General features: G+C 37.0%; 1 protein-coding gene across 3 annotated transcripts; it reads right to left on the bottom strand.

Annotated features, from left to right (window-relative positions):
- Nucleotides 1-15,313: 15,313 nt before the first annotated feature.
- On the bottom strand, nucleotides 15,314-25,002 carry Kat80 (katanin p80). 3 transcript variants are annotated; one of them, XM_083055175.1, is made up of 15 exons: nucleotides 24,862-25,002; nucleotides 23,921-24,051; nucleotides 23,447-23,791; nucleotides 23,124-23,311; nucleotides 22,895-23,045; nucleotides 22,649-22,812; nucleotides 22,445-22,566; nucleotides 22,141-22,197; nucleotides 21,307-21,862; nucleotides 20,759-21,068; nucleotides 20,217-20,396; nucleotides 20,057-20,133; nucleotides 19,899-19,973; nucleotides 15,552-15,671; nucleotides 15,314-15,452 (listed from the first exon to the last, which is right to left on the bottom strand). In XM_083055175.1, exons 1-15 carry the CDS (start codon nucleotides 24,893-24,895, stop codon nucleotides 15,320-15,322), a joined length of 2,643 nt encoding a protein of 880 aa, XP_082911301.1. In that variant the 5' UTR covers nucleotides 24,896-25,002; the 3' UTR covers nucleotides 15,314-15,319. The 3 variants fall into 3 exon arrangements, with proteins under 3 accessions (XP_082911301.1, XP_082911303.1, XP_082911302.1); XM_083055177.1 differs by having other exon boundaries at nucleotides 24,764-24,902; XM_083055176.1 differs by lacking the exon at nucleotides 22,141-22,197.
- Nucleotides 25,003-25,227: the final 225 nt, after the last annotated feature.

Here is a 25,227-nt window from a genome sequence, read left to right as displayed (position 1 = left end):
ATGTCCACTTTTCGCAATTGCCAGGATAACGAAAATTACCAGTGCGTCCATGTCCGGATGGGCGGTGGTCAGTTTCGCCTCCGGATTCTCATCCCCCTTTTCTCCGCCCGTCGCTTACTTTCCTCCCTCTGCCTTCACCTGGTATTACGTCGATGAATCCGCTCTTTTTTTTTTCTCTCTCTCGGAGCAAAAGACGCACAGCTGCGCCGTAGGTCTCTGAACGCCGTAGGATTTAATTGACAGAAGGGGGTCCTATATACGGGGCAACCTTGTATCCACCTTCCGTGCCACCATCATCCCCCTCCTCTCTTCTTCTCTATAATTCGATCAAGCACCCCGTTGACGCGCTCCGACACACTGTTGACATTTGGTTATTTTGACGTCACGCTGCGAGACGTCGTTGATTCAACGAGAAATGGCGAGAGAAAGAGAGAGACCTTCCTTTTGAGAGTGCAACCCTTCTGCAAGCCCTCGTTTCAAGGACCACCCGCTGATCGAGCCATCGTGTCGGTCCATAAACGTGGAGAAAAAGCGCTCCAGAATTAACGGATCTCGGAGTCAAGTCCAAGAACTTAAAAAAAAAAAAAAAAACTATAGAAGCTTCCATTTGCTTCATCGTATTTTGTCCGGAATACAAACGACCGTTTATATGCACACCAGAAGAAGAATGAAGCTAACACGATTCGCCACAGTTCTGGAATGTCCAAAGATATAGCTTTTGTGATCTTCATTGATGAACTAGAACGAAATACGACTTGAAATAAACGCGTCACATGACTTACGATTATTCAATTTTTATGAGGATTAGTATTTATATTTCTAAAAATTAATTATTTTATTTTATTAATATAATAGTCATGCAAAATATTGATAATTGCAAATAATGAAAAATTGATAAATGATAGCATGATCCAGAAAATATTCAGGAAATATTATTCGCGAACCATTAACTTCTTTTCGATATCCTTCTTTTTGGACGAAGAAGGGATTTTACTATTAATCTCAAATGAACGCGAATCGTGAAAAATTCTCCGCTTTTAAACGCGCGGATGATGACGCCGATCTTTTTCATGAACCCGCCTTTACAGCGAGACGAATGCGAGACGATTAAACTGTCGGCACGAGTCATCTCGCGTATAAAAACTCGCCCGTTTTTCCGTCGGACTTTACCTTCACCCTTCGATTTTATACAAATGAAAATAGGACGCTGAAAAATTTTTCAACGATAAATCTCGCATCCTCTATAAGGTCGTCGAAAGTAACAAATTTAGCAGATAATCATGAGATAATTGATTATAATGTCGTAAAAATTTTTTTCAATCCTTAAAATACTATTTTATATTATATAAATAATTTAGAAAGTAAAGAAGGAGATAATATATAAAGAAAAATAGAGCCAAAAAATTTTTTAACAATCTCGTATCCGCTATTAAGTCATCGAAAGTAATAAACGCTTATTCAGCAGATATTCATGAGATAATCGACGATTACTATTGATTATAATGTTGTGAAAAATTTTTTCAATCCTTAAAATACTATTCTACATTATGTACGCAGAGAGAATTTTCTCTTAGAATTTACCCTGAAAATTATGGTAATCGTGGGACAATATGGTATGGAAAGAATTTTATGAGAATTTCTCTGATTAATATTTATCACAATAAAAAATAATAATATCTATCACAATAAAATATAAAATGTTTAATTAATTTTATTAAAAGTATAGTAAAATTTACTAAAAGTATGGTAAAATTAATCAAACATATTTTTTAAATTCTTTCCATACCATATATTGCCCCACGATTATCACGATTTTCAGGGTAAATTCTAAGAGAAAATTCTCTCTGTGTGTAAATTCTATATTATATAAATAATTTAGAAAGTAAAAAAGGAGATAATATATCTAGAAAAATAGAACCAAAAAATATTTTAACAATCTCGTATCCGCTATTAGGTCATCGAAAGTAAAACGTTTATTCAGCAGATATTCATGAGATATAATCGACGATTTTTTTTTATTATGTCGTGAAAAATGTTTTCAATCCTTAAAATACTATTCTACATTATGTAGATAATTTAGAAAGTAAAAGAGAGGGCAACATACACTAGGGCATTCCTAGATACACGGGGGTGGCGCTTAACGCGACGAGAGAGAGTGCATCACCTGGTGAGACCATCCATCACGCGTCATCGTAAAAAGAACCGGAGCGAGGGCGAGGGAGTCAGAGCGAAAGGGATGCGTCCGCAATTTGTCCTCGTCACGTTTCGCGCTGGCGCTCTCTAAGAGGCGAAAGGGGTTGTGCAGCGGGGGTTGTAGCTCGTAACCTCGTTATACAACGACTATATATTATCGTCGACTATCCTCCGGCCTGTACGAGGTAACGCGCGCCTGTCCATTAACTCCTCGTCGCAGGATATTAACGTTTTGTATATAGGGCGGAAGGGGAGAGAAGCGAAGGGAAAGATCGAAGCGAGACGATGCGACGCGATGGTTGAGCTCGTAAAGCACACCCGGTGTACGATCGCCCACGTGAATTCTTTCCGTTACCTCCTTTGAGCCTCGCATCGTCAAATGAAGGGTTCGATGCAACAGTTTGAGCCACTTATTATTTTCAAATAGAAATGAAGGAAATTAATCTGACAGAAAATCCGAGAAAATTAAATTTAGACTAGGCATACAATTTTTATCTGCGAGTCTCTAATTTAGAGATTAATTCAGAGATTATGATATAAATTCAATTTAGCTTAACAAACAAATTGATTTAGATTTATTTAAACAAACTTAACTTTATATTTCTTATATATAAATATTTATTCAAAAATTTCAATTTGGACTTAATTTAGACTAATTAAGTCTGATATTAGTATAATATACGCAAGTAAACATTTATTTCTTTACGAATTATTTGAATTCATTTTTATATTATTATATCTAACACACGAAGGATAAATATTTATTTATTCTCAATTATATAATAATTTTATTTTGTCTCGTTTTATACGCCGGTTTTCATTTTTATCCTCTACTTCTACTTTATAAGAAAGGTGACGCGAAAGGCGCTGCCATTTGGACGTTTTAATGCGGGCGTAATTGAAGGACGCGTAAGGGCTGATTACGAGACACAAAAGAGGCCACACCATTCGCGCGACACAAAAGTACGACAAAGACAATAGCGGGCGACAAAGCCGACGTTGATTAAAATGCGAATTAGGAAATTAACCCGGGCGCGTCCTAATCATGCCCTTATGGTAGCACGTGTTGTTTCAACTGTCAGTCTTGATCATGAATCTCTGAATTGTCAGTCGACTTTGCGAAAGTCTCTCTCGCGGTCCTTATATATGTATATATAATTTATATTATATTTTATATTATATTATTATATATATTATTTTATATTATATTTTATATTATATTATTATATATATATATATATACTATTTTAAATATATATAATATATAATATCAGATTCCCTTAAGTTCAAAGTACATTGTTTCGCTGACTCTTCAACGCTTTGCGTTGACAAGCGTTTTTTTTTTCTTTAAATCTCCGTCACATACATTTCCGTGTGTAAACAGCCGGAAGGATCACCGAGGATCGATAGATCGATCGATCATCCGTGCGTCTTTTCGAGCGTGTGTCGCAGCCGGAAATAGAAAGCCGTCTCGCGTGCCGACGTATTTGTACAAGTTGACCCTCGAAGACCTCTACGTGGAGAAGGTCCTCGAAAGGTCCTGGAGAGCTTCTCGAGAGAGAGAGATCGAGGGCGCAGATGTTTATTTTGACGCGTCGGCCTCGCGACTTTTCGAGTGCGTAAACGCGTCCTTTGCATCTCAATTTGTCGGCGATCAAAGTATATTCACTTGAATATATCAAATATCAAGTGCCATGAGAATTATTTAAAAAATATATCTCATTGCGCGCTTAATTTACAATCAAATCATCTCTCTCTTCCTTTTTCTTATACTGATTAGCACTTCTAAATAATGAAATGTAAAAGCATTTAGGACTCGTTCTTCTTGTCTCGTAATTCTTGTCTAAGCAAATGATATTGGAAGTAGAAATTATGACTGTAATTAACATCATGGACACAGAAGCTGTAGTACTAGAATCCAGGGAAAATATAACTATAGTCAATTAAGCGCGAGAAGTGTAGATTTAATGACAAGTCATTAAAATAGAAATTCATTAAAATGGAATAGAAGTTAGAATAGAGTCGCAGAGGATAAGAGCTCGCGAAATTAACGAACTATCGAAGAAAAATTCCTGAGACATCCTCGAATGCGATTCACGGACTCTTCTTAAATCTCGAGTCGATCTGGACCGATCTGGAGTCGATCTGGTCGAGTAAATTCAGAGAACAGAAGACGGCAGGAGGGAGAGACACGGAGGTAAAAAGAGGGAAGCTGATGAGAGAGAGAGGAAGCCGAGGGAGTGAGAAGGAACGTGGTGAGGAAGCCGTTGAGGCGCGATCGGCGATGTTCCCTTTGTGCGGTTTCGCTCGCGGATCGAGAAAGAGAGAGGAGGAAAGACACCGGCCACGTCTTCTCTTCAGCGTTCTCTCCATTGACGAAGCCAAAGTAACCGTGTAATCGAGACCGGCCGCGGCGTAGTTTCTGGATCTTTTTTTTTCCTCTCTCTCCCGTCTCTCTTTTTTTGCCAGCGCTTCCTGCCGTCGCGAAATTCGCGTTCCCAGCACGGCCGATTTCGCACGATCTGCGTGAAGACGAGAATTTTCCGGCGAGCGAGCGAGGAGGAAGAAAGAGACTCTAATCTTGGTGGACGTTTTCGTTTTTGTCGTGTTTTAATCGATAATTCCTGAGAAAGATTGTCATCCGCGAGGTCGTTGCAATTTTGATATTTTTTCGCGATAAAATTACATGAAATTGTATCAATTCTTGCTTAAAAGTCTCCAGACTTTCCCTTGTGATAAGTGATAATCCGATAGGGAGAAATTATTAATTAATTGTTTTAATTCATCTGTAACATATTAATACTTATGTCAAGAGAAGCATTTTACAAGAGAAGAAAGTATTAAGGAAGCTTGCAATTTGATATCAGTAATTAATTTAATCAGACCTTATAACGTGTCTATTTAATAGATATCGACTTAGCAAGACCTGCCCGAGCCGGTTATATATCGTTCCTTTTCTTCCTCTTTCTCTACCCCTATCGATTCAAGACGGCGTATAATTCGATATCGATATCGCAATCCGATATTCAGCAGTCGAGTTACTCGCTGACCACGCGCATCGTCGATTCCTTGTATAACGTTTCCACGGTGCTCTAGTTATAACAGTAGGAACTTGTTAAAGTCGGGAATCCTAACCGATCCTTAGCATTGTTGCGAATTTTCGCTGAATTGACGTTATCGCTGGTATAAGATACATCGAACATTTCACTTACATCGATAAATCAAAAACAATTAATGTGAGAGAATCTCATTCATTTATTATAATAATTTATTTTAAAGTATTTCTCTCTTTCTAACAATTATATTATCCTAAGAATCTGAAATTAGAATCTCGGATTTTTTTTTAAACATTCTTTATGAAGACTAATTAATTTAATTACCCTCCAATTATATAATCAAAGTCTACGAATTAACTCATTTATATTGTAGATAAATCAAAGACAGTTTGTGTGAAAAAATATTTCATTTATTTATTAAATATTATAATATAATCTAATTAAAAAGAAATATCTTCTTTCTGTAATAATTATATTATCCTAAAAATCTGTTATTACAATTGAATTTTTTTTGGAATATTCTATATGAAGATTAATTAATTTAATTAATTTAATTAATCTTCAATCACATAATAAAAGTTTACGAATTAACCCGTCTCATTCATTTATTATTAATATTATAATTTATTTCTCTTTCTAACAATTACATTATACGAAGAATATGTCATTCGGATTTTTTGGAACATCCTATATGAAGACCAATTAATTTAATTACCCTCCAATCGTAATCAATGTCTAATTAATTCACTTATACCGAAGACAGTTTGTGTGAAAAAATATTTCATTCATTTACTAAATATTATAATAATATAATAAAAAAAAGTATTTCTTTCTGTAATTATATCCTAAGAATCTGTCATTATTATATACAATTGAATTATTTTTGGAATATCCTGTATGAAGATTAATTAATTTAATTACTCTCCAATCAGAATAAAAGTTTACGAATTAATTCGTCAAGACTGTTGCTTTGTTGCCGGTCTTCCTCTTTGAACGTTACCGTTGAAGTTACCGTCTTCAACGTCCTGGCGAATAAGGAGTTTGACAGGAGTCGGCCTAAGAAGCCACGTGCTCGTCGTCGCTCGCGCTTGCCAGCTGCAAATATTCGAAAAAGTGCACGCGTGTACGAGAGTGATCGAGGAGTGCACGCGGCCCATCTGGCGCGTGCGTGACCTCCTTGAATTATCCTCGACGACTTTCGCTAGGTCCAGCCTCCACATGTATCTTGACGAGAGCGAGAGATTGACGGACCCTCTCGGGACCTTCGAGCTCAAGCTGATCGATACTCGCCGAAGGATACTGGACTGGAATTTTAGAACGTGCTCTCTTTCTTTGCTACAGTTTAATGTAGAGATCACATTTGAAACAGAATTCGATTTTATGCTCCAGTATTCACTTCGGATGATTTACAATTCGAGACAGAAATCAATAATTTAATAATATATTATATTTTATTTAATTAAAATCATAAATTAAATTTCATCTCCAATTCTGTGTATCACGAATTATACACAGAGAGAATTTTCTCTTTGAATTTACTCTGAAAATCATGGTAATCGTGGGATAATATGGTACATGGAAAGAATTTTATAAGAATTTCTCTGATTAATATTTATCACAATAAAAATAATAATATCTATTACAATAAAATATAAAATATGTTTCATTAATTTTATGTATAGTTTAGTCAGCAGTAATAAGAGAAATGCTCATAAAATTCTTTCCATACCATATTGTCCCATGATTACCATGATTTTCAGGGTAAATTCTAAGAGAAAATTCTCTCAGTGCAGATTATCTAAAGTGATTTATATTCTAATTAATAAGAATCTCCAAAACAATCTCAGATTAATGAAAGCCAATCCAATCGAATCTAAAATCTGTTTAGATCAATCTATAGCATATTGATCTCTACTACTTTTTTCTTTCACTTGGAAAAATATAAAAGCATCCGTAATCCGGATAAGGGTTGCGCCTTCCCGCGACAGAAAGCCACCCCTCCCTTCGAAACGAGACCCTATCGATTAACCGTGCCCTAGGCGGGCAGTTCCGCCCTTCCGCCTCGTTCGCATTCCTCCTTCCGCCCCGTAAAAACTTCTCCAACCCTCCGAACATCTCTTCTCATCGTGCATCCCTTCGCGAGAGAAACCCCTCGGCGGAAAGAGACATAGAGAACATCGGGTGTCGCAAAAATAGAGACGAGGGAGTAGCTGCCACCCTTCGACCCTTGGCGTCGGCCAATCGCGCCTCGAGCACGCCCAGTGACGTCATTCCCGCGTGTCCCCCTCCACTTACCCCCGTAATTAGCCAATCCGATCGCAGGGGTGAGTCGACTCACCCCTTGGCCCGATTACGTTTACGAGCCAATGATTTTTGCAGCGCGATTTCGTTTGCGTGCGTGCGTGCGTGCGTGCGTGCGTGCGTGCATGCCATGCGTGCGTGTGTCCAGGTCCAGATTGTAGACGGGAGAGACACGCAGGAAGGGCACAATGGTGCCACCCTTCGGGCTCCCACCTCCCCTTTCTCTCCAGGCCCTTTGTGTTACTCGCGTTCTCTCTATTTTCGCCCGTTCCTGCCTTTTTACTTCGACGTCCTGGAACCAGGACCTCTCCCCTTTCGTCTCCTCCTGCTTGTGTGGGCCCTGTTTCGTTCCTGGTGTCTATCGTTGCAGATTATTATTTACATGACAAACGGCCAAACGTAGTTTTACGTCGCGTGTTTCGGACGCATCGCGTGCAAGATACAGGATTTCAGGCTATCGGAATTTTGAAGGCGATGGAGACTCTGGAAACAGTCTGTGAAAACAGTCTGAGAATTATGTAAATTGTTGCAAACCTTAGTTTTTGTGGGATGAATAAGCGAGCTAATAATAACCATTCATATTGAACTATATAATTAAAATTTATATATGTAGAATCAAACCGTGAAAAGGTAGAAGCCTAAAAATTACGCAATTTTAAAATTATATGCAATTTAGTTTTGGCAAAGTTCTTTTCTGATAAGAGCAATTTCTTCACATATGATATATAAGTAACAATAAATTCTAATTTCGTTTCGAATGCAAGCAATATGATACAAAGTAGCAGTAGAATAGCTCCGGCATTAAATATGCCTCGATAAAAATAAAATTATGATTTTTATTGAATTTTACAGTCTTAAAGAACTGTATAAGAAAGTTTAAAAAACTTCTAAAAAAACATTTCTCCCCGGTCTTTACATCTCTCGAATCCTCACATTACCGTAGACCATACATTCTACACAGAGAGAATCTTCTCTTAGAATTTACCCTGAAAATCATGATAATTGTCCCACGATTGATTGGAAAGAATTTTATGAGAATTTCTCTGATTAATATTTATCACAATAAAAATAATAATATCTATTACAGTAAAATATAAAATATGTTTGATTAATTTTACTATACAGTTTAGTAAAATTAATGAAACATATATTTTATATTTTAACGTGTAGATATTATTATGTCTATTGTGATAAATATTAATCAGAGAAATTCTCATAAAATTCTTTCCATACCATATTGTCCCACGATTACCATGATTTTCAGGGTAAATTCTAAAAGAAAATTCTCTCAGTGTGTAGAATACTTATATAACAAAATCTCATTTACTCTCTTGTAATGAGATGAAATAATCATCTAAAGGAGGAGGACATTTTGTCATCGCCTGTAGGAAAGTGTGAAATTATATACCTAAATTTCAAAATGCATTGCATTCCTTCCGAGGGGGAGGAGGCAGGTTCTCTCTCGAGAAGAATAAGCAGAAGATCTCGACTAGATAGCCATTACGCGATGCACCGGGATGCAACGCGATGAAGAGCTGACTGAGAGAGGACCTGCCGCGTTTTCTCTGTCTCGTCGACAAAAAAAAGATCAGTATAGAAGACCGCTTTCAACGCGAGAGCGGGCTGACAATGCTCTCGGACTTCTGCGGAAGCTGCGTCGTCTTTGTACACGTGGGTTGGCTGTTTACGTGGATGCGTGTATCGGTATCGCTTTCCGTCGGTCCGGGATAATCCGCTTATGCAGGTCCGCTCCTCGTCCTTCGCTCATTGTTGCCGGCGTATTGTGAGAAAACAGCATTTTCGACGCTCGAGGTGACGACAAGAGAAGGAGACTTAAACTCATCACCGTCACAACAACACTGATCGTCGTCGTGATCGTGGGAGGACGTCGCCGATCCACTTGACACGAGTGAAACGTACACGAAGAGTTCCTTTTCCCTGTAATTTCCCGCGCGAACGATCAGCTGATGAGTAATTTCGAGAAATGATGAGCAGGAATAGCTTTCTTCGTCGTCGCTTCCTGATGATAGGTGTGTCTTCAATCATCGATGACACTTTAAACGCGCGGTAAAAGTCTTAATAATATTGTAATCATTAATAATAATAATATTTTGGAAATTACAACGCATACATTGAAGTCCTGCGACCCGATTTGATGAATCAATTCTCGTAATAAGGATCAGCAGAGACCTCGATATATCGCGGATATCTCGATGAAGGGTTGTCGGTCGGTCGTGGCTACCCCTAGAGAGAGGGATGGGGACTCTCTCGTATAATCCTATGAATACATAATCCAGATGCAAACAGCCGCCACGCGTGCCTCGTGATTTAAACGGTCGCGATATTTCACGGATTAGAACGCGAATATTTGCGCTATTTTTCACGGTGTCGGTCGAGATCCCGTGTAACGGTATCCTCGAGGATCTAAATCCTCTCTTGTTCCCACGTTATCTCTAAGAAAGATGTACGAATCTGTCTTTGAACACAGTTATTTCAAGTACATTTCACATACTGAGAGAATTTTCTCTTAGAATTTACCCTGAAAATCATGGTAATCGTGGAATATGGTATCAAAAAAATTTTATGAGAATTTCTTCGATTAATAATTTATCATAATAAAAATAATATCTATCGCAATAAAATATAAACTGCATAGTAAAATTAATCAAACATATTTTATATTTTATTGTAATAGATATTATTTTTATTGTAATAAATATTAATCAAAGAAATTCTTTCCATACCATATTATTCCACGATTACCATGATTTTTAGGGTAAATTCTAAGAGAAAATTCTCTCTGTGCACCTTTTATGTACGTTTTTGCGTGACGCAAAAAAAATAAGAATTGATTGACAAGAATCAGATGTTAAACGTCAGTGCGGATCACCGATGCAAATACAGATAGTCGATAGACGACCCTTTTTTTACGGGCTAAGCGAATGTGATAAAAATGAAACTGGCGTTGATGGATGAGACTATTGAATGATCGATCCAGAAAAAAAATTTTGGTCGATAGATAACTTGCAAATTTTTCATGACGAAGCAGTCGCAAAGATTATCTACACGTTATATTCTTTCGTTAAAAAATTCTAGAAATTAATTAAGGGAGAGGATAAAATAGTTGGATTGTTTTTTTTTGTCAAAGAATATTATATTATTAATCTATTCGAACGACTACGAACACATAAGATAACGACGGGCTTAATGGCTAAAGTTAATTAAACATTACATGCAGATCGGCACGGATGAAACAAAGTTGTGTTCTCGGGATTATTAAGGCAGTTGTGTGAAGTTGTTGAAGAATCATGTTTTGCATGAAATCTAGATTGATCAGATTAATTAAGTAATTACAACAGAATCTTTCTTATCGTGCATTACATCATATATTCTAAACAGTTGTAAATATAGAAGCGAATTGTTACTCCATGAAATTATAATGGCAAATGTACAGCAAATGTGAAGCAAAGCGAGAGATCTCGAAAATATTTTCCCTCAATCTCTTTTCTTTGCGTCCTTCAATTTACAGAATATTTACAGTTGTATTTTTATCTCCTTCGATCCTCCTCGAGGAAAAGTTTATCTATTAATATACTAATTAGAATATAGACATTAGAGTCGTTAAATTAGTTCACGATATGAGGGAAAGTTCCTAGGCATTTTGCCTAAGAGATAACGCGAGTATCGCAATAAGATTGCGATATACGGATAGATATATGAAATATAAAATAGAATTTTCGGGAATGGAATATATTTACAATGTCGATATCAAAAGTGCTCACCTCTCGCTTAAAATCGATTCCCAAAATTAGGCTACTACTAATTAGTGCCGACTCTTATTAAAGTAGACAGAGGTATATCTTTATATTGTAACATTGTATTTCTTTAATGACGCTCATACTTTGCGAATATCATATACTATTAATTCACCTAATTAATTATATAGTTACTATAGAATTTTTATATAATTTTTTTATAATATATTCCAAATTAAATAATATAGCAATATTTGTCGATTTAAAATTACAGGAAATATAGAAACGACACAGATAAATAAAATCGCACGAGTTTATTATTATAATACTTCTGTTGAAATAACATGTAATCGATACAACATAAAAGTCAAAATGTTAAAATAAAACAAGAATAACCGCAGTAAGGGCTAAGATGTGTGTGAAATAAAACAATAATAAAATTTATCAATCGATAAAAGTAACATGTATATAAAATAATGTGTAAAATACTTTCGAAACGCGAAATGTCTCACGTTCGAGTTTATTAGCGATAAATATAACGCTGAAACTTTTGCACTCGGAGCAAAGTTTACAACATTCTCGAATGATCTTCGCTACGCATCGTGAATCAGAATCGATATCACACAACGTATGAGCGTAAGCTTAAATTAAGATCAGGTATACCGATCGGAGTGATGATAAATTACAGGAGCATTCAAAAATCACACGCGCACTCTCTCTTTCTCTCTTATAAAATACATTGGACGGAACAGACGAGTATCCTCGTAATTTTCTCCCTCTCCCATTTCGAAGGCGAAATTTGAGCGAACGCATCTCTTCGTCATTTCGAAAATACTCGACGAACTGCAATGTAATTCACAAAAATTTATCTTTGCTAAGAATATAGGCCGCTTTAGGCCTATATGTAAAATAACTTAGAACTTGGACCGAGGAGAACGCGAAAAAATCGTATCGAAAAAATCTATATAATAATAATAATAATAATAATTTGCACATACATATAAAAATGGAAAACTGATTTCATCACACATTTACATTTCGTCGTATAAAAAAAATAAAAATTTTGCCACATTCTGTCGATTATTTTTCGTGTATTTTTCGCATAGAGAATTATTTCTTTAATCTAAAGTTAAATAAAATCAGTTCTGTTTCTTTCTAGTATACAGTGTCTCTATTTTCATGAATTTATAATGAAAGTTTCTCTTTTAACGCGAAGGATCGGAACGGAGAATATTATTGTGAGGGTATATGATAACATCTCGCTGAATAAAAAAAAAAAAAAGAACATTGATGTAAAATTATAACGAAAGACTTGTACGCTTTATTGCATAATACTTCGAGGCAATGTGTTAAAAATTGTATTATCTATCTCTCTTAGACGCCCTTTTTATTTGTGCAATGCACTCTTTTCTCTCGAGAACGAATAGAGGATGATCATACGATCACAAGTTTATTGCACGCTATATGTAATAATGATAAATAATCCTTCTTTGTGGCAGCAACCAGATGATTGCGTTATATTATATAATTTTATTATACAATCCCCGTTATATATTGGAAGGGAAAGCCGAACGATCGCAGAAGACATAATATAAACTCTTAGTTATAATTTAATACACATTAATTTAAATAATACACATATTCTAGGATAAAAATTCAGTAATAAAATATCATATCTATTAGGCGATAAATGAAGAATACTCCAAGTCTCGTTTAGTTTATTCTCTCATTTTTTATTATGTATTTTCTTCATTGATCTGTATGATTTCACGATATGGCAAAAAATTCTCGTACACCTGTTAAATAATATTTAAACGATATTAAATCGAAATTCGAAAATATTTCAGAATTATATCTTGGAATGTTCTTCGTCGGTGGTTTTTAAACATTATTGGCACTTGTGCCGTTTATCGGTGTATCCAAATCGTAATCTTGCATTTATAATGATGCATTTCCTATCGAATCGACATTATCACTGGAACGCAATTTCAAAAACAGTTAAATATAAACCCTAATATAGAAATGAGGATATTTTGTCGTGAGATAAAAGGTAGTGATTGACACTCAATTTTTTAATGTTCACTAATTTAACTTTAAATGGCATCTTTTCAGTTATTTTAGATGATAAAGTCTCGAAATAACGAGAATATTTAGCGCTAAATGCGCAGAAATAAATTGAGCGTAAAAATACTTAGTATAAAAATACTGTTTGATATAATACCGATTTGATTTCCGCTACAAAGTTATAAAGTGTGATAAGAAATTGTTGTTTTACAGAATAATAAGATATTTAAATAGTTTAGAACTTGTCGTTCTCTCATCACCTTTTAACTCATTTTGCGACAAAACACGACGAAACGAAATGCCACAAAAAAATGTATTCTCACTAGGATGTCTTTAATCTTTCGTATATCCTCACCTCGATGACTAATTCATTCATTCGGCGAATAAGTATAATTAATAATACTTCGAGTATAAAAAATGTTTCCTAATATCCTTTTAAAATCATAGTGCGCGTGACGGCGATGTATAATATGTCGTCATCGACGACAATTTCTGTTTAATTCTATTAAATATACCAAACAACGCTAGTGTAAAATGTTCACAAATCACGGATATACTTTTGTAAAAAAATAATTTAAACGAGTATAAAAATGCGAATCGTTCGACACGCTTTCCCCGTCCAATTTTAGATCCCCCCTCGACCCTTTAGACGCGTACAAGTTCGTTCTTCACACTTAGGCTCTCTTATTTAGATTACGATTTATCTGCAGGAGTCAAGGTATTTTATACGCCTACGATTAGAATGTTTTATTAATGAACGGACCCTTTTGCAAAAATACAATTTCTCTCGTACGCTAAGAAAGGTATGTTACAACGCTACCTATCTACTTAGGTTAATCATCGCTTCGTTAATCGCTCGTCAAAGTGATCGTCGTCGCGTATTATCGCCTCCCCGATTAAGGCTGATTTCGACCGTATATATGTTCGATGATCGTGTGTGATTCGTGGCAAGAGGGGCGCAAAATATATCGGCCACGCAAAAAATATATATCCGCGCGAATTGTTTCAGCGAAACTTTATTTTGTGCTGCGCAGATTTATTTTTCGTCGAGCAAAACGACAAAATTGTTCTCGATCATCGATCTCTACTTCGAAATTGATATACTAACGCATCGGGATCTAAAAAGATCCATTTTCTTGCTATCGTTTTATTTCTAATAAATGATACCTACAAACACACATAGAGAGAAAAGAGTATTTTCGATGCAAAAAATTAAGTTTGATTTTTTTCTTTGATTAGTTGATTAAAAACGTAACTCCCTCGTTTCCGTCAACCTGCGGTTGGCAGCAGTCGGGAGTAAAAATTAAATTATGCTTTAAACCGATATACATTATATTCTTTTATTTATTGTATTAAAAATAGCATATAAATAGGTATTTATTGAATTAAAGTATCTAAAAACAATAATTTAATTTAAATTGATTTGAATTAGTTATAAAATAGAAGATTTTTCAAAAAATATCCAGAAAAATTTATATATTTAATAAAACCAATAAGATCGCTTCCTGATGCTTCAGTATAGCATTAAACACATTTGGTGATAGTGTCTTTCCTCGCTTTCACCCACCTTTCATTCAACTTCGCTTTTCTTCAAACAAATTTCTTTCTTTTCTTACCTTCATCAACACTTTCCCTCTTTCTCTTTTTTCATCAATAACGACAAACTTCGCGACTCGTCAGGCCGTTTAGTAAATGAGTAAAGAATAAATCTCGCAATTTTGTTCGCTTTCTTGTAGAATCGGGGCAGCCGCGAGGATGATAATGACGAGGAGGAGGCGATCGATCAAGCAGCAGGGATGAATTTTTACAGATGCGTCTTCCTCGATGCGAGGCGACGACAGGCTTTGTTGCTGCTTCGTGGTAGCCACGACCTGGCCCTCGTCATCAGGATGAAACCGACGAGGATATTGGCGGTCGAATTCACGAGGGTCTCAGACGACGCAGCTTCGGTCACTCAAGATTCCTGATGAGCACAGCCAGCTCGCGGAACGAGGCGCCGAGTTTGCCGGACGTCGATTGCTTCTTCAACAGAATCGCCCGTATCGCCGAGAGCTTCTCGTAGCAAGAGAGGCACTTGTGGTACCTAGGGGATCAGAGAGGGAAACGATTCTTCGATGAGGCAAGGCTCGGAAAATGAAAAAATGTCCAGGCGAGTGAGCGATCATCGTCGAAGAGAACTTACCGTTCCTCTCGCGACACGTCGACGCCGATCGTGTGAAGGGGCGCTTCCACGTTGGATTTTATCACCGGTGCGAAGTTACGAAGAATGAGTCTCAATGCCGAACAAGCTACCGTTATATACCTGAAACAGATCGAAATTTAGAAAAAAAATTAGTAAATAGTAACAATATAAATAATAATAAATAGTAATAATATAGATAATAATAAATAGTAATAATATAGATTGGAGATAGAGCGAGATTATATCAGATTATATCAGATTAAAAGGGCTAGTAAGAACCAGGCACAGATATTAGGTGCAACAAAATTATTTTTAAATTCCTCTTGATGAAAATAAGTATAGAGTATTTATCGGATACATCGGAGCCTTTTCGATTTATTATTTGATTTTATACGACTGCTCATTTATCCAGAAACAGGACGTTCGAAGGGGATAGGATGGGAACAGTCTCTCGTGGAATGATGATAGGAGTAGTCACGGAATAGAAGTCTCGCAACACCCACCGGTCCGGTCACGCCTCGTCGGCTTGATAAAACGGGCGTTATTATTATAGGCGCGCTAACCTTCGACGCCAATAAATAACGAAAGGCATGCGATTCAGCACGCTCTCGCTTTCGGACGGACGGGCGAGAAAGGGTTCGTGCTCCCGTTCGAATCCCGGCGAGACGAATCGCGAACGCGCTCATGAATGCAACGTCGATCGACGTGTTACCTACTATCCCTCTGGTGTAAAACGCACCGGCCGATTTTTACGCGGCTTGTAACAAAAATGGGGAAAATTGATACGATCGACACGTATGTGTGTGACTAGAGGAAAGTCTCCTCTTTCTCTCGGGAAAATTTTAACTAAAATAATCTACAAGTAATAATTTAAACGCACTATTGAAAAATAAAATAATAAAAGAGGACAATTGCAATTTAATACACTTTAATATATTTTTTAATTAATATATATTTAATATAATTTTAATGTAATAATTTTTTTGTTTGAATTAGAATAATAATAAGTTTTAAGCTGTACAGAAATATTTATGTCTCTCGTAACTCTTGATTAAATTATAATAGCTTTACCACAGTTTATAATTATTCTATTATTATCTAATATTTGATTATTATATACAATATCAATATTTATTATATATATTTTATTCTACATAATATCATATTAATATATTAATTACCATGATAAATTATTAACTGTAATAAATTCATTTTTCTATTTTATCTCTCGATCAGATAGTTGTGAACATTTTACAGTGAAAAAAAAAATATATAGAGATAAATAGGTAAAAGGGGAATAGAGAGGGGAAACGAGAAGCGTTCGCGAAATTGGAAAACGATCGGGCGGGGCGCGAACCCTTCCTCCTGACACGCGTCTGGACATTCTGGACGATCTCTTTTTTTTTCTCACGAGGCACCAGGTCCAGGACGAAAGGCCGTGACGAACGAGGCGTGAAAGCGACGAGCGAGCTATATGCAAACTGCCACTATATAATACCGCCGTCCGAGATGTGTATATTTGCCCGTCGTCTCGATTTTGCTCCCGTTGACGATTGCGAAATCAAAGTACAATAGGTACTACTTGGCAAAAAACGCAAATCTGATACGCAAACACGCTGAGTGTTCTCGAATTTATCTCGAAGATAAACTGAAGAGATGCAAATTTGATGTCAATCATTTCTAGATGAAAATTAAACGGAAAATTAATTAGCAAAATAATTATTTTCATGTTCAATGTTAAATGTCAGAATAATTAAAACGACGAAATATTCTCTCCAAGGCTCTCTTTAGAGATTAATAATAAGATTCTTAATAGCAAAATTATTTTATTAACTAATTATTTCTATTTTGTTTTAGGTGGATCATGGAGTTAAGAACAGCTTATAGAAAGTTATACACATTTTCGAGTGGAATGGCAGGCACAAACAAACGGCTTGACGTCGTATAGCTATTACAGAGTGACTGCGAACGACAGCTGCTTAGCGATAAGTAATTAGTTTAAATTCACTTTTCACATTATTAAATATATACGTGTCGGATGCTAAATATGTAACTGCTTATTAACCGGTTCACTGAAATTATACCAGGCCAATCCGGCGTAAAAACGTCCAATTAAAGCGATATTTTCTATACTATCATATCTTTTTACTACCAAATTTTATTCTGTAAGAGATTTTTTATTTTTTAAAATTATTTAATAATTCGTCGAGAGAGAGGTATTAATAGAAATTATAGAGAGAATTAAGAGAAACTGCGCCATTTAAAGATATAATTTTAAATTCCCCAAAAAATTAATTAATTAAATTAAATTAATTAAGATTATGGAAAAACGGGCAAGGACATATATGTAGCGTCGTTAAAGATAAACGAAGGAAAATGATCCTTTACATTCCAGCTGGACCAGTCTGTAAATGTATACGTGTATTATAGACTTCGCTACTACACGTGCGAGGTAATAAATACTCGACGGGAGAGAAAAAAAAGGCCCCGGGAAGAAAGAAAGAGAAGAAACGGGAAGCTCGTTAAGTCATTAGGTAGCCGTGGTACTTGATCGAAGCCTAATTTTGGGAGGGCAACCCTCACGAGCTCGTCGGAAGTTGTACGACCGACCTGCTGCGCGATTAATTAATCGTTAAATTAATATCAAAGTGTTCTCGATCTCATCGAATGGAGATTGAAAAAAATATAGAAAATATACTGATTAGAACAGGACAGTAATACTCAAATTTTGATTTACATAAAAATTAAGCTTACGATAAATATTACTGTAAGTTAATTATACAATATAACAAAAGAATTCAATTTTAAAATATGTTGCAATATATAAATAAATTGCACAATAGTCTTCAATATTATATATGCGTGATTAAAATAAAGTTGATAAAATTTAAATAATTATATTTTAACCAAATAATCTTATTTTTATGTAGTAATTTAATATTTTTTTATAATCATCTATATATAATATTTTGATGAAAATGAAAGGAAAAATTAATTTATAATTATATACGATTTTTAAAATTTACACGAATGCTCACAGATTGTTATTGAACTATATTTTGATAATTAAAGCGAGCATAGCGTGACGACTCTTGCGAGGCAACACGTGGACGAAGAATATAGACCGGGGGTGAGTAATGATAGTCTACAATAAAACATAGAAGGAAACAGTCGTTCCTCGCGTCACGACAGAGCAACAGCTTGGAACTGAGGGCAGTCGGTTAATCGTCCACTTTCATACGTCAAACGAACATAAAAGACAAGCTCCCTCCTCCTCTCTCGGATTTATAGCTGAACGCCCAGGAAGTTGCGCACAATTATAGGATAACGGCAATTTAATACTTTATTTAGAATGGAAAACATCTATTTTTAAAAATTGCTCAATATATATAGCAGGAAATTAGTGCAATTGACATATTTATAGTAATTTCCAAAAATTTGCAAAAGAATGTTTTGAATTTTAGAAATTTTCTAAATTTTTATTATTTATAGAATTTTTAAACGCGCGAGAATCTTTTGAAACTTTTATTTTCCAAAATCCTGAAAATCATGGTAATCGTGAGACAATATAGTATGAAAAGAATTTTATGAGAATTTCTCTATCAAAATAATAATATCTATTACAATAAAATATAAAACATGTAGATATTATTATATTTATTGTGATAAATATTAATCAGATAAATTTTCATAAAATTCTTTCCATACCATGGATTACCATGATTTTCAGGGTAAATTCTAAGAGAAAATTCTCTCTGTGCAGGCACAACGGATACATTTGCGCTTTCGACAGGTTTACATTCGCGTGACGAGCCGTTTGAAGATGACACTCGGCTGTCCATGTCTGTCATCGCTTCGCGCCGACATATGCGAGCGTGCGACACTTGAGATTTCAATTCGCCTCGCGAACAATACGACTCGGCGCGCGACAGGAAGGATCCGAATTTGCATCTGCCGCTATCCTCCCATTGTCTCGGCTAATTTCGCCCTAACGCTCGCCTCGGATTTCCCCCGCTTCTGGCAAATTAGCCATTCCCATACCGCGTGGCCGGTACACTCCGTTCGAACATTCGGGGATGAAGAGGAGAGCGTAGTAGCAACCCCTTTCAGAAGGGGGGGTCTCGATTTTCCAGTACAATACCGCGCGTGTGCGCATTTGAAGATGAAGTAATCTTAGACGATAATGCGATGTGCAAAGCGAAGAACGATGAATATTCATCGTGTCATCTCTAAATATACACGTGATGCGCGGCAATGAAATACGAATGCGAATTATCTGACATATATACATATATATACAAGCGTGATCTTTGAAAAAACGCAAACTATATGATTGCATGTACTCACATTTCGTATTTACTTTGAAGGAGATCGCTAATGGGACCCAGTAAGCAATTGCATAGATCCAAGTTCCACATCGCTCTGTAAACAAAAAGATACACGCGTGACAATGAAAAAGAAGTGCCTCGTTAAATTGAAACGGATGGATATAAAGTTCAACGTACGGTTTCAATGTGAGAATACCCAAGAGATCCACGATGATTGCTAAGTCGTTCATCGCGACTGCAGATTCCACCGCGGCCTGAAATTAACAAACACATCACGTTATATTTTTCTCACGCAATTGTATCTCTCTCGACGCGAGAATCAGATATAAATGACTACCTTGAGATCTTTGTTGTGCCAAAGGGAATATATGATTTGTAATGAGCGATGCCGACTTTTAAGTACTGCCATCATCGAATCATGACTGCGCATCATACTGTTCAATACCTCGGCTTCCGACATTTCCGTCAATACGCCCATCTGAGAATAATCTAACGATGTGGAACCGGTGTAACTGTGCTGTAAAACACAAATATTTCACATAAGAATTTAAAACTATCTCTCAACATAACTTTTACAAAGATAAAATTTAAAAATATATATATAGTTAATTAATCTCAAGTTAATTAATTAAAATAAATATCACTAATTATTTAGAAAATGAGAAAATTTGGAAAATTGAATGGTTTTCTACTATATATTTATATTAAATTTGTTAAATTTAAATTGAATTTTGTTTCTTTCAGATTGAATCTTTCTCTTACATTTGTATTAATATTTGATGTATTTTATATTATATATTAATATTTTATTATATATTAATATTTAATTATATATTAATATTTGCAGGATTCAAATATATATATTAGAAGAGAACTCACCGGTAGGAAATTTTCCACATCCAAACCGTAAGGCTTGTCGGCGCTCATCGGCACTAGTTCCTCCTTTTCTGTATCTTCGACGTTGTTTCTTATCTGCGAGACGCGCACGTCGACCTTAGGATTTGGCGGAATTTGCGCCTTGTTAGGTGGCTTCCTCGTGAACAACGACGTTGTCGTGGAGACGTTGCGCGCCGACAGCGCGGTTGAGGTAGCGAAGTTTCGATTGAGCGACGTCGACCTCGATTGCGCGGTGTTCGGCCTGTTCAGCGCGGGATCGGATGGACTGTGCCTTATGTTTATGCTATTAATTCTGCGAGAGAAATCATTCAGAGGGTAAGCGTTACAAAATGTTTTTCTCTATGACAATTAATTAATTAATTAATTTTATATTCTGTAATATTAAAGATTTTGGAATCTGAAGAAACATTCTTATACATCTGGCCAAAGTGTATTAAAAGATCTTCACTAATTTCTACGCGAAAATTAATATATATTTCCATATATATTTCTAAAATAATTTTCTGTGTCATTATCGAAGAGGTACTTACTGTACAGGATAATCGCTTTCATATCCCTGCTGGTCTCCATCCCTGCTGCTCTGCCTTTTCAGGTAATGCTTCGGAGAATCCGGGCTAGGTACCCTATTCTTCAGCTTGCCGTCGTCCATCACGGGAATCACCGCGGCCATCGGTGCGACTCGCGGCGTCAAGGTCGAGTTCGACCTTTGCGGCCCTAAGGGTTGAAGTGGCGCCGACACCGCTTGATCGCTGGTGATCACCCTTTTGCCCGGAAGCGGTGTGATGTTCTGCCTCAACGGCGGTATGGACGCGAAGTTCTTGGAGGCTCGTTGGTTAAGGCCATTGCTCGCCTGCAGATTCGCCCTGATCTGGCTCGTCGACGTGATCGGATTCCTCTGAATTGGCGGCGACGACTTGATTGGCTGAACGCGTACAGGTACAGGCACCGGCTTCATCAGGGACAACGTGGGCGCCGGAGGAGGTGGCGAGGACGGCAACGACACCGGCGGCACTTCCTCGCGCTCCATCGTGCTCAGGTTCGACATTGAGGTAGAAAGATTTTGCAATATTTGCGGCTGCGTTGGATCTAAAATAAATCAACAATGTCGATACTAGTTTACTTTTTTTAAAAACATTCGGAAGCAACGCAATATTGCTAATTATCCAAACAATAAATCTGAAACACAAATCTTAGAAAACTAGATAGTTTTCCCATCAAATTTTTAACCGAAAATTTCTTCGTGTTAACGTTTGAATATTCGCAAAAGTATTTAAGTGTTGTTACAGCGAAACTTACTTATTTCGTCAGAATTTATATCATAGTTTAGTTAATAATCCGTGCGAAGGTTATTGCACACAACTTACCTATATCAAGAGGCTCCTGGAAAGCCTCGGAGGATTCGGGAGGTGGTGTGCGAGACACTGAAACATATCATGCGTGGCATGCTCATTCACAAACTATGCAACACGGCATTCAACACATTTAGACGTACTCGATACGTCTGTGTGTGTGTGTATGACACTCTGTGTATTTAGTGTGTTTATTAGTCGTCTATTCGCTAGTGAAGCGCGAAGGATTGAATTAGACGTTAGAATGGGAGAGGGATATTTTTGTCACAGACTCGACGAACAATGAGACATTACAAGACGGATGTAGCGAGACACTTACACGCCCTGCTCGGTTGGAAAACGTCCCTGTAGTCGGTTACGTTGGGTATATCCGCGTAAGTGGCCTCATCCTCCGGATCTGTACCGGATTTGTCCGCCTCTTCTATCGGTCGTATATCTAGTCTGTAAGCGAATAAAAACGTATATTGCAGCGAACTCAATTATACCGTATATAATGTTAAAAATCGAATTTTACAAAACCTACGTGTGCTTCTTCAATCCGATCGGTCGTTCCCTGGAGAAGCTCTTTCTCAGGGAATTTCCGTGACTAAACGGCGAATTGACAGCAGATATTCCTCCCAGTGGTGCGATTTTCTTCAAGTCGCACACGTACAAGGTGACATTCGCGGTGTGGAAACTCGCGCCGATCTGAAATAATTTTATATCTCGATAAAAATGATGATACTCTTTCTCTGCACGTACAACGATAGTTTGATGTAATTTGTCGTACCAGTTGATTTTGAGCGATGGCTATGTCCTGGATTTTTCCCCAGCCAGTGGGTATCGTGTCCAATGTCCTACCTGGTTCCCAGCCGTAAACCTTTAAAACGTCATGACTACCAACGAACAGACATTCCCCGCCTTGACTAAAGTATAGGCACCTAAAATATTACGATAAAAAAAAAATTAGCGTGACGATCAAATCGTTATGTTGTAGGAATATCGTCGTCCTGGCTCACCGTATGGCCGAAGAATTCTGTTCCGTGGAAGATACGAGCTGAAATGACTCCAAATCCCAAAAGTGAACCGTTCTGTCGGCGCTGCCGCTGGCTAATAGGAATTCATGTGGATGAAACTCGACAGTTGTGGCCGGACCTCTGTGTTCTGAAAATTCCCTTAGTTGTCTACCGGCCTTTAGGTCCCACAGCTAATAAAAAAAACACAGATGTAAGTGTGTCAACTTTTTCGTATGTATACATATAATTTATTTCTTTTTTGTTAGAGCCTGAGTGGTTATATATATACATGCATATGTATATCTAGAGAACAGAATTTAATTTACCTTAACCATTCCTTCTTCCCCAGCACTGGCGATCCATTGTCCGTCAGGACTGAACTTTAAACTATTCACAGTCCTATTGTGGCCCTTGTATGTAAAGATGCAACCTTTTCTGCGAATATCCCATAATTTAATCGCCGTGTCCAAACTCCCGGAAGCGAGCAGTTCCCCGTAAGGATGGAAGTCCATGCACCGTATTCCAGATTTGTGTCCTGTTAGTGTGCGTGCTAATTTGGCATGTTCCAGGTCCCAAATCTTCAACGCACCTGTCTGTGAGCCAGCACATACAAGATCTTCCGTTTGGCCAAAGCGTACGCATTCTATAGGAGTAGTATGGCCACTCAGGCTCTGGAAAAAAAAGAAATAAAAATTACATTATTGATATCGCTATATGTTTTATGTATTCACATTAAAATGCAGCAGCAAGCTATTTCAATGAATTTGGTGATGATAACAAAATGATTATGCAATAATTACCATAATACAGTTTTGCTTTCCAACGGCCCATAGGTTTACCTTCTTGTCATCACCGCCAGTTACCAAGACACGACCAGATTTGTGGCCTAACGCCAGACAATTGACATTTGGCGTATGGGCGACAAATTCCTCTGTGCAAGAAAAAGAAGAACATACATTTCAGATCGATAATATATATATGCTAATTCATTGGTGTTAGCACAATAGAAATATGATAAAAATAAAAGATACAGTTCTATTTTCGTGTCTAAGTATAAACTTATATGCAAATAATATTATATAATTTTTTCTTTTTATTATTAGCTAAAGAAAAAAAGAGGTGTAGCCTATTTATTTTAGATGTATAATTACTTATTTATCAAATCAATTTTATAAAACTTCTCTGTCCATGCTAATTCAATATCAACACTTCTTTATCTTGTTCTTTTGAAAAATAATTTCTCACACTTGCAGTATAATAAATTGACAAGCAAATTATGATAATTAGAAAATGTCAATTGAAACAAATCACATAAATAATGACTATTTACTTGAATACATAATTAAAAAATTAAAAATCTTAATCACAGTCAATTTTTAGTTCAATATTCTCTACATAATTTGAACAAAAAAGCGGAATCGACAAATTTCCTCGCTAAATAAAAATTATTGTCATTTGTAAAAACACAAATCTTTGTCCGCAGGGAATGAAAGAGCGCTATAATTTAGCATCTCAACTCCTGCCTCGCGAAGAAACGACCTTCCCGTTCTGCGGGACAGATTCTCGACGAGCCAGTTATAACCATAATTGGAAAGAAACCGCGAGGAGGTCAGCTCGGAGGCTTGTATAAACACGAGAGGCACCGTTTATCCGCGGAGAGGCCGAGTTTCCCGCAGCGCGTAGGAGGACTTTCGAGGACAAGGACGTCAGGTTTCGGTCTCCCCGTGGACGACGTTCTTACGGAGCTTCCAGGACCTCCTCGTGGACGAGGCCATCTTCGCGCCGCGCGCGCGGACTTATTTGGCAGCGACGATGACAGCTCGGGGCTTGGATTGACGCGCGTCGTACGATCTCAACGATCTCCTCTCGCGCGGACGTAACATGTTTATCAGCGGCAGCCGTGTCTCTCCTCTTCGCACTACCCTCTTCCTTTCGCGACCGGACACCGCGACGCGTGGCGTCGCGTCGCGTCCTCGCTCCCCTCCTCGGGAGAGAGAACGCGGAGAGAAAAAAACGTGACGTGTGTTCACGAGCGCGGAAAATGATCCCCGAGATGATGATCACCTCTCTCACTCAAGAAACTGCCACCTCCTCCTCTTCGTTATCG

Source organism: Prenolepis imparis, unplaced genomic scaffold (assembly GCF_030444845.1).
Source record: "Prenolepis imparis isolate NDT839.2.m4 unplaced genomic scaffold, iyPreImpa1.0 SCAF_15, whole genome shotgun sequence".
Classification (NCBI taxonomy): Eukaryota; Metazoa; Arthropoda; class Insecta; order Hymenoptera; family Formicidae; genus Prenolepis; species Prenolepis imparis.
The sequence above is the reverse complement of the archived record's forward strand: the minus strand, read 5'-3'. Positions and strand labels throughout refer to the sequence as shown.